Source organism: Alligator mississippiensis, chromosome 2 (assembly GCF_030867095.1).
Source record: "Alligator mississippiensis isolate rAllMis1 chromosome 2, rAllMis1, whole genome shotgun sequence".
Taxonomy (NCBI): domain Eukaryota; kingdom Metazoa; phylum Chordata; order Crocodylia; family Alligatoridae; genus Alligator; species Alligator mississippiensis.
Window position 1 is genome coordinate 180,500,692 of NC_081825.1, and position 13,817 is coordinate 180,514,508.

The 13,817-nt window shown below is 46.8% G+C and overlaps 1 protein-coding gene across 2 annotated transcripts in view; it reads right to left on the minus strand.

Moving 5' to 3' along the window:
- The window catches only part of IGHMBP2 (immunoglobulin mu DNA binding protein 2), a 106,780-nt gene that overhangs the window by 77,051 nt on the left and 15,912 nt on the right, over positions 1-13,817 (minus strand). For both annotated transcript variants that reach the window (XM_006275055.4, XM_019485214.2), the window contains exons 5-6: positions 2,813-2,976; positions 301-501 (exon numbers count right to left, since the gene is read on the minus strand). In XM_006275055.4, coding sequence (XP_006275117.3) covers positions 301-501; positions 2,813-2,976 — 365 coding nt within the window. The remainder of the gene's footprint in view (positions 1-300; positions 502-2,812; positions 2,977-13,817) is intronic.

Here is a 13,817-nt window from a genome sequence, read left to right on the forward strand (position 1 = left end):
GTGGAATCTCCATCCCTGGAAATTTTCAAGACCAGGTGAGATAAACACTTGACTGGGATGGTTTAATCCAGCATGATCATGCTTTGAGCAGGGGCTGGACTAGATGACCTTGTTAGGTCCTTTCCAGCCCTACTTTCCTATGATCTCAAGTGAGCTGGAAATAGAAAAGAAGTTATTATTGAGGTATAAAGTGCCTGACATGTTAATACAAATGCAGAGCACTGTTTGGCAATACAAGTATTATTGAGAAAGTGCTCAGATTATAGAGAAAGCATGTTGCGAGCAGAATGAGATACATACAAATGCCTGGTCAATATCCTTCCTGATGTCAGCCACGATCTGGGCGTTATCTCCACGGGCCAAAACCGCATCCAGGGAATGATGCTGGATGGACTCCAGGAGACGAGCTGGGTGACCCAGACGCAGGATCCTCACCTTGTAAGCGGCAAGTCTCTCCACTAGATTATCTACTGCCACATTTGATGGGGCACAGCACAGGACCTGGAAGATCAAACAAAATGCTATAATTACTTTCAAAAGGACTGCAAAGCCTTTGATTAAGAACATGTAAAGCACAGATAGTCTCACCGGAGCATGGAGGAGGGGACGAGAAGACTGATGAATACAAGTGAGAGGAAAAGCCACCATTTAAATTTCTGCAGCTTCAAAACATCGCTGGAAAGATGCCTGCTGCCATGACACAAAAGGCAAGGTTTTAAATAATCACTAACCACCAACATCTCTATTTCAATTTAGGCCTTGTCCACACTTTATTTTGTTTTGATTTAGACATCTGCAAGGCAAACATTATGGCAACAGTGACAGGGAGAGCTGTTATTTGTAGTTGAGTTCAACTGCTTATGGAAATCAGGGACATTCCCACTGCACAAAAAGGGTAAGTGTCCCAGGGCCCACTTATGTTTCACATATGTTGTGTGAAACTCATACATAGCCCATGACATCCCAGACATTAAATGAAACATTAAACGATTTTAACATCTGGACAGTTAGAACATGATAGGACATGGCACAGTCCTCTGTTATTCCAGAATGCACTGCACCCTGCCCCCAAAACCAGTCCATAGAGGTGATGGTAAACCATGACTTCTTATCCTGGAGGATAACACCATACAGCAGTTCCATCTCTGCTGGAATGGGGCGGGCCAGAAGGATTGTCATGATCCATTCTGGGCTTGGAGAAAAGATCTGAGGAGTAAATGGACTGACCACACTGTAGATTTCCTGCGCGCGCGCGTGCGTGCATGCATGCGTGAGAGAGAGAGAGTGCGAGTGCGAGTCTGCAGCTGGACAGTCAATCAGCACTGTGCTCCACACTCAGCTGTCCTTGGGAACTCCCGGAAGCAGGAGCCACCTCAGCGCAAACTGAGACATCAGCTCCCCTGATAGGTTTGCTGCAGCAGCGCAATCTTTTGCACCATGATTGTCTCTCCAGGAAAGAGGCCCCTGAACATCTGGCACAGCACAATGTACAATGTTTCTGTTCCACAACAAATCTCTATGGTTCCCATTGAAAAACGGAAAGAACACTTGCGGAGGGGCACTGGAGAGGCACACTCCCTACATACTTGCACACCACAAAGAGTAACTTTTAAATGTACTTTCAGCCTTGAGGACTGATTGGTTCTGGGAGCCAAAGCCTCTTCTCAATCTCAAAGCTTGGGCTCTCCAAAGATTACTAGCTCCTGCTCAGTATGACATCCCACTAACCTCTGGGCACGATGCCTGTGACTACATGTTGCCAAGAGAAAGGACAGAGCTGACTTACTGACTCCCAGAGGGGCTGCATTTTTGTCAAGAACAAATCTCCATTCCATATGGATTAATTCCATAAATCTCACAGCAGGCAAGCTTTATGGAGAAAACATCAAAAGAGCCTCACATTTTACTCGACCCAGGAAACCAAAACATCCCCCCATGGAAAGGAAGGATGAGTCTGTAGTAAAGGTGTGGATGAGGCGTCAAAAGTTTTAGGTTTATCACCCAACTCGACCACAAACTTCCCAGGTGACAGGGCCGTAAGTCAATAAATCTCTTTGTGCCGTTGTTCTTCACAAGTAAGAGATGGAAAACAATACTTCCCTGTCTCATGTAGGAGCCAGAGAATAAACTCTTAGTGGTTATGGAGGCTTTCAAATACTGTGCTGACTGGAGTTCGTTAAAGCAGAATCTTTCCTAGAAAATGTATGCACACAGCTCCAAGCATGGCAAAACTTATAGCTACTGTATAGCTAATGATTTCAACTGGAGTCTCTAGGGACTACTGTAATGGGAAGAACAAAAATCTATGTGTTGCTAGAATTCTCATCACTGTAGAGTCTAGACACCCTAATCCAAGGGTCAGAAACCTTTTAGCAATGACAGGTCACCCCTCGTGACCCAGCTGCCACCAGAGGTCACTGATCCCACCCCTCACTTAGTGATCCTCCCACCCTCAACACATCACCAGAGGGGGTGTAGCCACAGTCCCCTTTTCAGGCTCATGGTCTCCCCTGTACCCCATGCTGTGGTGGGAGGGGTTATTGTGGCCAGCAGCTTGTGAGTGAATGCATACTGTGGCACTCCTCTACCACACTACCACTGCTGCTGTCACTGCTCACCCCCATTTCTGCATGGCACCAAATTGCCTCACTAGTGGCAACCAGCAATGGTATACAGGCCAGCCCAGAAGCTGCACTGGAATGCAGCAGGACGGAGTTAATTTCAGCAGCGATAAGAAACTTCACAATGTGCTTGATGAGTCAGCAGAACAAGCATGCCCATAGCCACTCTGGCACCTGCACCCATCACTTACCTTCAGGCCTTGCTGCACAGCTTGGAGTATTATTTCTACCACCGTGGTGGTTTTGCCAGTGCCGGGTGGTCCGTGAATAATGGCAAGTTCTTTCTGTGCCAGGGAAAAGGACACCGCTTCCTGCTGAGAGATATCCAGCAATTCATTGTAGAACTTTAAAGGCCCTGTGGAAGCAAGAAGAGGATCACTGAGAACTCAGCCCCATGCCATACATTTGCAGAAGACAGAAAAAAATACATGGCTACACATAGAAGATGTTCTCAGAAGCTGGCCTAAATCAGTTTGACAATGAGAACAGCATTTCTAGTGAGTGAGGCAAATAGCTTAGTAGCCTGAGGAGTGAAGAGCATAGATCAGGAACACTGAAACTTATCTTTTTTCCATATACAATAGGTTACATACATTTTCCTGTTCACCCGCTGTTATCCTGGATTATGAGAATCTGAGCCAGTTTTTGATCACAGCTATGGTGTATTACAACTCAGCCATAATAAATGACATTTAAGAGAATGTTTTATTTAATGTAGGCCCAAACATTTTTTAAAAGGGAAAAAAATGATTTGATAATATTAAAAATTCAGTGAGAATGGGAGAGGAGGGGATTGAACCTCCCCCTCCCCCAATTTTAATCATTTCCTCTCCTGGTTCTTGGCCATGAATCCAGAGACAAAAGCATTGTACTACTGCATGAAAAGTAGAAAATTTATGCTGGCTACAAGCAAAACAGATCAGACTAGTTTCATTATACAATATGTGAAATGGCAGGTGGCGGGAGGTGGGGGAAGCCAGGCAAACGGCACAAAGAATGAAAAATAAAATTAGATGCTTATATCTGTTTCCATTTTAATTACCTCCAGTGTTGCTAGCAACAAAGCAAACGGGAAAAGTAATATATGGATTTCACTGCAACTGTATTTTTTTCATTTTGAAAGAGGATTTTTCTGTTATTTCTCCAAGCAGTTTATTTCTCCATATCCCTCAGATTAGTTTAATTCAGACCCAAATTTATTCTCAGCCCACATAATCCTGCTGCTAATTCTTCTAGTTTATTACTGCAAGTTAATTACAGGAGGGGATGATACATTAAAGGCAGGTTTTCACTAAATAAGTAAAGATGAAGTCCATATAAAACAAGGAGGGCCCTGTTCTTGGCCAAGTATCATTCACTTGACGACTGTCATTTAGAGCCTGACCCAAAGCTCACTGCAGTCACAGGGAGTTTTGCCATTGCTGCAATGGTTAGAGATCAGGTCCCGAGGTGTTGGCAGCTGCATGACATGCTATCCTTTGTCACACACCATGCCCACATGGCAATCCAGTCTATGGTACTAGCCTTTAAAACTCTTGAGCTAAGGGAAGCTAACAGCAAAGAGGGCTCTCAAAAGGACTCACGGAAGAGGGACAAAAAGTGGTTTGTTTTATTCTGCCTTTTCCCCCAGGTTAGAGATTGCTCCTAGTAACAAGAAGAACATCAGGTCTCTCCAGAAGAAAAGCAAAACCAGCTTCAAAAAGAGAAGTGTTCCCCACATAAGAGAACAGTTGGTATGTGGGAGTCATTGATATTTGTTGCTTTGGCATATGCTACCAGGAGCAGGCTTTCCGAATTGCATGCAGGCGAAAGGTACTGTATGGACAGCTGTGAAAATCAGAATCCTCGGTGAGGTAGGCAAGAAAGCAGAGGAGGAAGACAGCAGTGCCAGCTACCTCTGCCACTTTGCCAGGGTATCTTTGTGTTTGCCTACAGCAGCCACTGCCAACAGTGGCAAAGCAGATTAGTCCCACATCCTACTCCGTCCTCAGCTTCACTTCTTTGACAGCTGAAAAAGAAGCCAATTTGGAGAGGGTGCTGTGTGGGAAGAGACCGCCACATCATTCCACTAAAGGCCACCAAATAGTCACTGATAACTGAGATGGGGCAGACAAGCCCCACATCAGGCCAGGCAGATCAGTGTCAGTGTGGTATGGCCTGCAGACAGGGCTTGCCCTACATCACCCCACAACAGCTACCAGCAATTTCAGCCTGGGGTGGGGGACCCTCCAGTTGGGAAAAATACCCAGGAGGAATAAAGAGGAGAAAAGGGAAGTGGTAAAAGGAGAATCTCTCTTATAGCTGTGGAAGAGCTACAAGCTGCTTACAAAAGAGAGAGAAGCAGCAGTCAGGCTGTACCCTGAGGGGAAGGGAAGCTCAAGCTGCAGACAGCTTGTCCATCTGGCAATAGGATGACCAGCCAGATTTCTCTGAACTAAGAAGGCTATGGAGCAGCTCCATGGAGATTTTCCTGCTCTGTGTTGAATGTGAAAACCCAGTGAATGGGACAGCCTCTCTAATTCTCCCAAAGAACACAGGGCAAAATGGAAGCAGAGCAGAGGGTGTTATTTTGTGACCATCTACAACAGACATTGTTCATCCCTCATTTGGGATTGGCTCTTCTGTTGGTTCTTCAAATGATAAGATTGTGTTAATAAAAGGCTCCCTGCAGAGGAAATCCAGTGAACTAGCCCTTACTTGACAGCCCTTTCCCCTGGACTAACCAAGTGCTGCTTTCTAATTCACCCCTTTCTTTACCAATGCCACCCATGCCCCAATTAATCATCATCCACCCATGCTCTGCTTGAACCACAGGCCAGAAAACAAATCAGTTACTCTTTAGAAAGCAAATCCTCTTCCCTTCTGCAGTTTCTTTTTGCTTGTATTATTTCTCTTCCCTATCTGACACAGAGGCTGTCAGTGAAGGCCGGCTGAAGAGACGCATACAGCTGAGCCTATCTGCTTCAGTCTGTTCACAGACTGATCTTTGCCGTCAGCCTTCTCAGGGATCTGCTCAGATGATTTTCAGGATTCCCAGGTGCACTGACTGGCCTGAAATCAAACTGGGCAGCACGAGCTGGCACTGAGTCACACAGGCTTAGATTTTCCTTCCACTTAGTCCCACCACCTGGAGTCCAAAGGGAAAGGGGAGGGAGTGTGCAGTGAATATTTATAATGCCTGCACTTGTGGGAGTGTGTCTTGAGGAGGAGCTAGGTTCCTACTCCTGCTGCAGCCTTGACTTAGAGAAGCCAAGACCCTTCCCAGCAACAGTCTGATTCAGTGGTGGAACGAGGGGTGGGAAACCAGAGCACCAGCCCAGCCCCATGTAGAGGGGGCACAAGAATGGCAGCTGCTGCCACTGCTGCAATCGCCCAACCCCTGCCAGCACCCTTGCTAGCCAAGGTGCAGGACCTGCTAGTTACATCTCTCTGGCATGATTTAATGGGACAAGTTTGTAGACAAGTTATGCTTTAAGCTCATGCAGTAGGAGGGCATTCTTCCCACCAGTAGCTGCTGAGATGCCTTTAACTTCTAAAGGCAAAGCTATGAAACACACCAGTGAAGCAGCTACAGATAAGCTCAGACCTTATTAAAGACAATAGAAGCAGGCTGCCCACTACAAGAAAGTGGTCAGATTTCAGTGTCTAGAAGCCACTCAAACCAAGCCCACTGGGAGACATTCACAGCTGCAGCAACATCAAGAAGACCCATACACACCGATCAATATCAGAATGGATCCCATTCAGCATCTCTAGGATAACCTGACAGCACCTAGACAACTTAACATAAAATATAAAGCCAGCCAGGGGAAGTTTAACCTTGAAACAAGGTGCTCTCCCTTTTATTTTTAAGTAGCAGTTACACAGAACACACATGTGGAAGGGTGGTATTATTACAGGGGTGGGCAATTATTTCAGCTGGAGAGCCACTTAATGAGTTTTGGGGACCTGTCAAGTGCCATGTCCATCTCTCTTCTCCCTGTCTCTCTCTCTCTCTTCTACTCTGTCTCTCTGATCTCTCCTCTCCTCTCTGTCTTTCTGATCTCTCTCTCTTTTCTTCTCTCTCTCTGTCACCTTCCCACTCCTTCCAGAACCCGTCAGAGCTGTGGTTCGTTGCGGTGGATGGGTAGCATTGGCAGATGTGGACGCTGCTGGTAGGTTCAGGAGTTAGGATGCAGAACTTGCCAGCGACATCCACAGCTGACACTGCCATCCTCCTGGTGTCGTGGAAGCTCCTGCCGGGAGCTCCAACCCAGAACCTGCTGGCAGCGTCAACTGTGGACCCAGGAAGGAGCTGCTGCCATGCCTGGTGGGCAGCAGAATCAGCTGTGGGCACAGCCAGCAGGTTCCAGTGTTGGCTACAAATGTCCAACTCGGGCTCCTTAAAATTCTAGTTTATTAGGCGGATTGAAACACTGTAATGAGTTAAATCATAAACCTTGGGGCTGGTCCCCACACGCACGCACGCATGCACACACACACATGCACACACACACACAGTAGCAAGCTACAGAGTCAGGTATACCTATCCTACAAGCGCTGGAGTCTGCTGTCGATGGCCAGTCGAGGCTTCTTTCAGCGTGGTGTTATCTTCCAGAAGGGGGTCGCCGGCTGGTCCTTCTGGCTGGACAGGTCTGGTCGAGTTGGAGATCAAGAGGGTGCCCCTGAGGGTCACTTTTCACTGCCTTTTATCTGTCCTTGGCAGACTTTGGTGACTCCCCAGTTTTCAGGTTTGCCCTATCCAGAGGTCATTGACCCTCGTCGGACTTCTCCCCCCCTCGGTGGCTACTGGATGGCATCTGTCAGTCCCAGGGGTCGTCCGCATGTACGTGCAGGTTTGGGAGTCCATTGATGAATTTAGAATAGGGCTCTGGGAGCGGTTGATCTGGAGATACTCAGCCCAAAAATTGGTCCCCGGAGTTGATTAACTCAGGCCAGGGCTTCTAGCCCTTGATCACTGACCTTTAGGGATTTCCAGGTTGTTACATTGTCTTCTATTGTTGGCTGATCTGCAGCTTCCCAGGTGTTAATTGCTGTGTGCTACCTTGTTACACCTTCAATCACTGATTCACTCCCTCTTTCAGGGGCCAGCCTGATACAGGGAAGGGCAGTTTGATTCCTGCCCTTGTTAACATTGTTACAATGTATAACTTACTTATGAAACTAAGCACATTTAGTTGAAAGTTGAAAGGTGAGGAGTATAAAATATAAGCTACAAATGCCATGGCACACAAATAGATAAAAATACCAAACTACAAGGGGAGATACAAAATGCACACACACAAATTTTAAAACACAATTCCTTATCTTAAAGTGAAAGAGAGAGGAAGGAAGAAAAGGTAGAAAAAGAGAAACATATCCAAAGAGGGGAGAGCAAATGCAGGCAAGAGGAAAAGGGGGCTTTCTGCTACACCAGAGCCCCGATGCAGAACCTGCTGCCCATGTCACAGCTGACACTGCCACCCGCCCCACACAGCAGCAGCTCCTGCCTGGGTTCCATAGTTGATGCCATTGGCAGGTTCTGAATTGGGGCCCTGGACAGGAGCTTCCACTGCGCTGGAAGAGCGACAGCTCCTGAACCTACCAGCAGCACCCACAGCTGATGCTCCATGCTGAAGCAGTGCTGGCCAGCACTATGCGGAGGCTGGGGAAGCTAGCCACCCATGGGCCAGATCTAATTAGCTGGCGGCCACCTACCCGTGGGCCAGATCGAATCGCTGGAAGGCCAGATCCAGCCTGCAAGCTGTATTTTGCTCACCCCTGGATTACTTGACAGAGCCATGGCCTTCTGCTTCAATTTGCATGTCCTAGTTCTCCCCGAGTGTTTTGTTTCCTCTGCAGTCTTCCATGACCCTTCTGCAGCCACTATAGCTTAGCAGAGGATTGACTACACCAAGACAGTATGGATAAGACAATGGACAGAGACATGGAATTATGGTGATTAAATGCAATAAAGTCCAGGTATATATGGAGAATTACCAGGACAGAGCTTCAGGGGAAGTTCTGCTGTAAATCTCTGGAGGTTCTGCAATAAGCTGCCTGATGGCTTGGCTCTTACTGTGAATCATTGCTGCCATTTTAAATAATGTACTTTTACAGCAATAAAACTGAATTGGAACTTAAGCAGCACCTTTCATGCTCAAGATACCAGAAAACAAGGAACTGTGGGTAGCACAGTACCTGAATAAGCAAATGCAGCAGCTGATGTGTGTAGTGGCTCTCACAGCCTGAGTTGTAATTTTTTTGTGGCAGGCCACAAACAAGACAGAAGCCAGGACAGTGGGGTCTATAAGAGATGACTCCTGGATGACTATAAGAGATGGTCAATATATTGTGCTTTCCTCCAGTGCATAACTGCAAAGCAAGGTCTATGCTACGGACTTCTTTTCAAGGAAAGTTAGTGTGATTCAAAGCCATTCCAGGATGAGACTGTTTCCTCTGGGTGATACAAATAGTACAATACTGACCTCTGGTGGATTACAAGAACTTTATATATTTTATATATGGCCCTGGCTTACATGCTAAAACAATAATGATCAACTTCCCCGGCCCCATGGGCTGGATGAGTTGTACTGGGCTAGTCTATGGGATGGATCCCATGCACAGGGTCAGACCACGGGCCTGATTTAGTATGGAGCTGGAGAGTAGGGCGAGTCCACAAGCACAATCTGGCACTCTGGTATGACCCAATGCACCAGATCCGGCCACAGTGCAACTCGATGCAACAACTCAACCCTGCACACTGGCCAAACCCCGGTGTCACCCCATGTGCTGACCCGACCCCATGTACCACGTCTGGAGTGACATGGAGTCTGGCCACGGAGTGATTCCGTGCTGGTGCAATCTGGTGCCTGGGGCTGTGTCATACAGACCAGGGGGCACCCCAAAGGTCCTGAAATTTGGTGACAGGGAAATGGTAGTAGCATTAACTGCTGCTGCTCTGAAAGCAATTAACACTGCAACTATTCCCCTGTTGCAAAATTTCCAGACCCGTGGGAAGCCCCATGGGCTGGATGGCTCTGGCCCACAGGGCAGAGGTTGATCACCAGGATGCTAAAACATCCCACAGTCACATCAGCAACAGCAAACCTACACGGTAATCCTTTCAAACATCTACCTCTCAAGCCCAAGGCAGCAGCTGTTTAATAGCAGAAATAAAGCTAGGGATTTATGAGGTTAGTTTGGTAAAGTCCAAATTTGGACCACGGTTCCACAAGCGAGATCATAACAGTTGTAATTAAACTGGTTTTTAAAAGATGGATAACCAAGAAAGGCATGAAGGGACGTGAGACCTAGCTTCCTATTTGGTTTAACAACATCAGGGCTTCATCAAGTTCAGCTTGCCATGCAGAGAATCCAGTCTGCCAAAACTTTCTTGAAACAGCAGGGTTGGGGGCTTCGGGAGACTGCTGCCAAGGGAGGGTTTTATTCTTTTCAGCAGTCCTATTTGATGTGGGCATATGCTGATTAGGAAATCACATTCCTTTTGATGATTGTATGGGCTGTTGTATTGGCAGCCTGGTTGAGCGAGCTTGTGTTTCTGTTAAAGTTATTTACTCTTGGTTGTGTTTTCAAGTGGGTTTTTTGGATGCGCTGGGCTCAGATAGGTGGTACTTTGAGTGCATTTAAATAAAATAAAATTATTAAGTAGCACTCAGCAGAAAGGGAAGTGAACGACACTGTCACCAATTGAAACAGTGGGTTGATTTTCAGAGGGAGAATGTAATTAATCACCCTACAGCTTGCCTAGCACACAAGGGACAAGAGAAGGGCTACTGGGCTGCTGAAAGTGTTGTGAGATTTTAAGTCACCTCAAGGGTCACGACATCAGATCTCTGTTGCACATGACCTCTTCCCAGTCTGGTGCCCTCACCCGTCCAATACCATGCCAGAGAATGCAAGCATCTGAAGAACCAGGAATATAGCTTCCATCAGCATCTGACTGCTCCTCAGAGCTCTGCCTTCCCAATAGTCACCAGCTCTGGCTACTTAGCTTTTGAGCCCTGACAGTCATAGATGGAGTGAGCTGGAGTACCTCCCAAGCACCTAATATTAATGATAGTTAAAGGATTCCATATAGCAACTCAGGTGACGCAGGCCTGTTGCATGCGAAGCTCTTGGGAGAGGAAAACTGGCAGAGGGAGAAAAACGTCAAAATAAAAGCTAACCAGCACCTGGCTTGAGTAGCTGGAGCCATGGTGTGAAACATCCCGGCACCCAGGGCTAGTAAACTGGGATTCATTCCTCCACTTAGAGTGAAGGACTTTCCAGTGACACTGAGCTCCAGGGAGTAAGTGGCAGCCAGAAACTACAAGATGGATGGGATTTCATTACCCTGCCATTGTTATTAGAGTTGCATGTTTAGTGGCTATTTCCATGGTGGGATGCCAACCACTGTTAATTGTATTAAGACCATGTTTTGATTCACTCAGATGGGTGCATTGTCCAACTAATCGGCTGGGAAATGGATTAACCAGGCTTAGCTTGTGTAATATACACAGCCACTGATACAGATCCATAAAGCTGCAGAATCTGGCAGTCTGCAACTGGCTTTCTCTCGAGACAACAGAAGGGGTTGGGATCATACTGGGAATGAATCACAGTACAAGTCATTAAAAAAGAGACACAGTTAAAACCTACCGACTAGCTCGTGTAGCACTAAGAACTGTCAAGGTGTTACAACTCTACGGGTTTATGTCCTTGCATAACTTTCAGAAAAACCCTGCCTGGCTGATCTTTCCTCCAGGCTCCATGCCAGCAGCCAGCTTGGTGCAGAAGTCTGGTGTGTCACTGCTGATGCACTTGCAGCAATAAGAAGCTTCCATTCTCTCTTCGACTCTGTCCCTCAGTGCTGCCTGTAAACTCCACTGTTTCACAGTTACGTTAAGATGCTGCAATCTTGGTACCTTCAGGGTATCCTAGCAATTCTTGGCATTCTGCCACCACTTCCAGCTCATTCCCAAAACACTATGCCATATTATCATCTTGGTTACTGTGATCTCCTACGCTTTAACCTCCTCACATCTCAATTCTTCCTCACTCCCTCTATACAAGTGTCTATGATCAAAACCCATCCTATGCTCCTGACCAGGGCTACCTGCTTCTTGATTTCCTTCCAGTCTTTCTCCTTGCCAGTAAATACAACCTATTTCTCTCTCAAGCAACCCCAACTAGCTCCTCCTTTCCCAAACACTTTTCACACCTGATGCCCCACCCAAGCTTCTCACACATGCTCCTCATTGCTCCTTAGCTAGACCAAATTTTATTACATGAAGCATCTTCAGTGACTCTGATAATCATGCCTTCTGATTCAAAAGAGGCCACCTTGATCCTTATAGGAGGTGCCATGCAACATAAAAACCAAGGGGGATGGGAAACAATGAGGCATTTCTCCAGTTTCATGCATCAGGTTGCAAAGGGTAGACTTATTGCATAAGTAAGTTATACAAATAACAATAGATTTTATACATATGTACATTACATAACATCTATCATTATGCATATAATTTACTTTTTACACTAAACCTTCCCTTTATATTATTTATTAAATATATATATATATATATATATATATATATATATTTAATGATTCACATATTTGCAAAATTTCCTCCATATGCAGAAAAATATATCCCCATCTCCTAACCAAAGGACCATCAGAGGAACACAGTAGTAGAGCTGGGCAAGTGTGGCATCAGCCCTGGGTACCATCTTAGGATGACGCAAAAGGTCTTATGGAGTGCCATCTTAGGCCCATGCAGCTGCCATCCAGGGTGCAAAATTTGCTAGTTATGCCTCTGGGCGAAAAAATAGGGATTGATGATTTAATGCTCACAGAAGATAAACCAAGAGTCTCCTCAGCATTTGCATTTAATGGGCAAAGCCCCAACCCTTCCTCCTGGTTTCAGAAAGAATTCTCCGAGAACGAGTCTCCATGCCGACCTTTGCCTTCTGCTTTCTCTTTGGGCCAGATCCAAAGCCCATTAAAATCAACACAAGTAGTTCCACTAACTTCAAGGAATTTGAGATAGGGCCCCTCGAGCACAGCAACATCCACATCAGTGGAGGATTTGGCTTGCACGCAGTTGTTCATTTCTGCCTCGCTGCCTCCCGTCACGCTCCTTCCCTCTTCCAAGCTGGTTTTGAGATGGCACATTGTCAAGTTCAGCCTCATCAGCGTGTCGTTTGCATTATCAGCTCTGCTCTGCACTCTTTCCCCTCCTCTGTAGAAGATGGTATCTAGTCTCCTCTCAACGATACTGACAAACTGCATTGGGGGAAAACTGTTGGTTTCCATGCTTAGTCAAGGAACATTGAAGAGGCTGCATTTGGCAGTGATCTCAGAGTGCCACTCGCAAAGTAAATCGAGAGACAGTGACTGAAACAGAAAAGAGCAGTTCTGTTGGAAGTGACTACACACCTTGGATGCATACACTACTCTACAGTGAGTGAGTAGGTGGTGCTCTTCTGACTGGTCCTGGAACAGTGGCCCAACCAACAGAACCTCCCCCACTGTGCCCTCTCCACTTACACCTTTGGGCACAGGGAGAATCCCCTGCCACGTCCACTGTCCAGGCCACTCCTACCCTGCTCCAGTCACAACTGAGGGAAGCAGAAGTGCAGAGAGCTGGGGTTGGCTGAGGACAGTGGCAGCAGCACGAAGGTTCCCCCCTGCCATGCTAGCAGCCAGAGAACACTTGGAAGGACCAACAGGGAGGAGGAACCCACCTGCTGCTGCTGCCACTGTCCCCAGCTAAAACTGGCTCTTCTGTCCAACTCCAGAAGGGCTGCACAGAGCAGCTCTGGAGCCTCCTGCCCCTGGGTCAGCCAGGAGCAGAGGCTCAGTGGTGGGGAGGTATCAATGAGCATGGAAGGGAATCACAGAATCATAGAAAATTAGGGATGGAAGGGACCTCAGGAGGTCATCTAGCCCAAACCCCTGCTCAAGGCAGGACCATCCCCAACTAGATCACCCCAGCCAAACTTTGCCTAGGCAGGTCTTAAAAACCTCCAAGGATAGGGAGTCCACAACCTCTCTGGATAACCTGTTCCAGTGTTTTACTAATCTCCTAGTGAGAAAATTCTTCCTAATATCTAACCTAAACTTCCCTGGATGCAACTTGAGACCATTGCTCCTTGTTCTGTCACCTGCCACCACTGAGAACAGTCTCACTCCATCCTCTCTCAAACCCACTT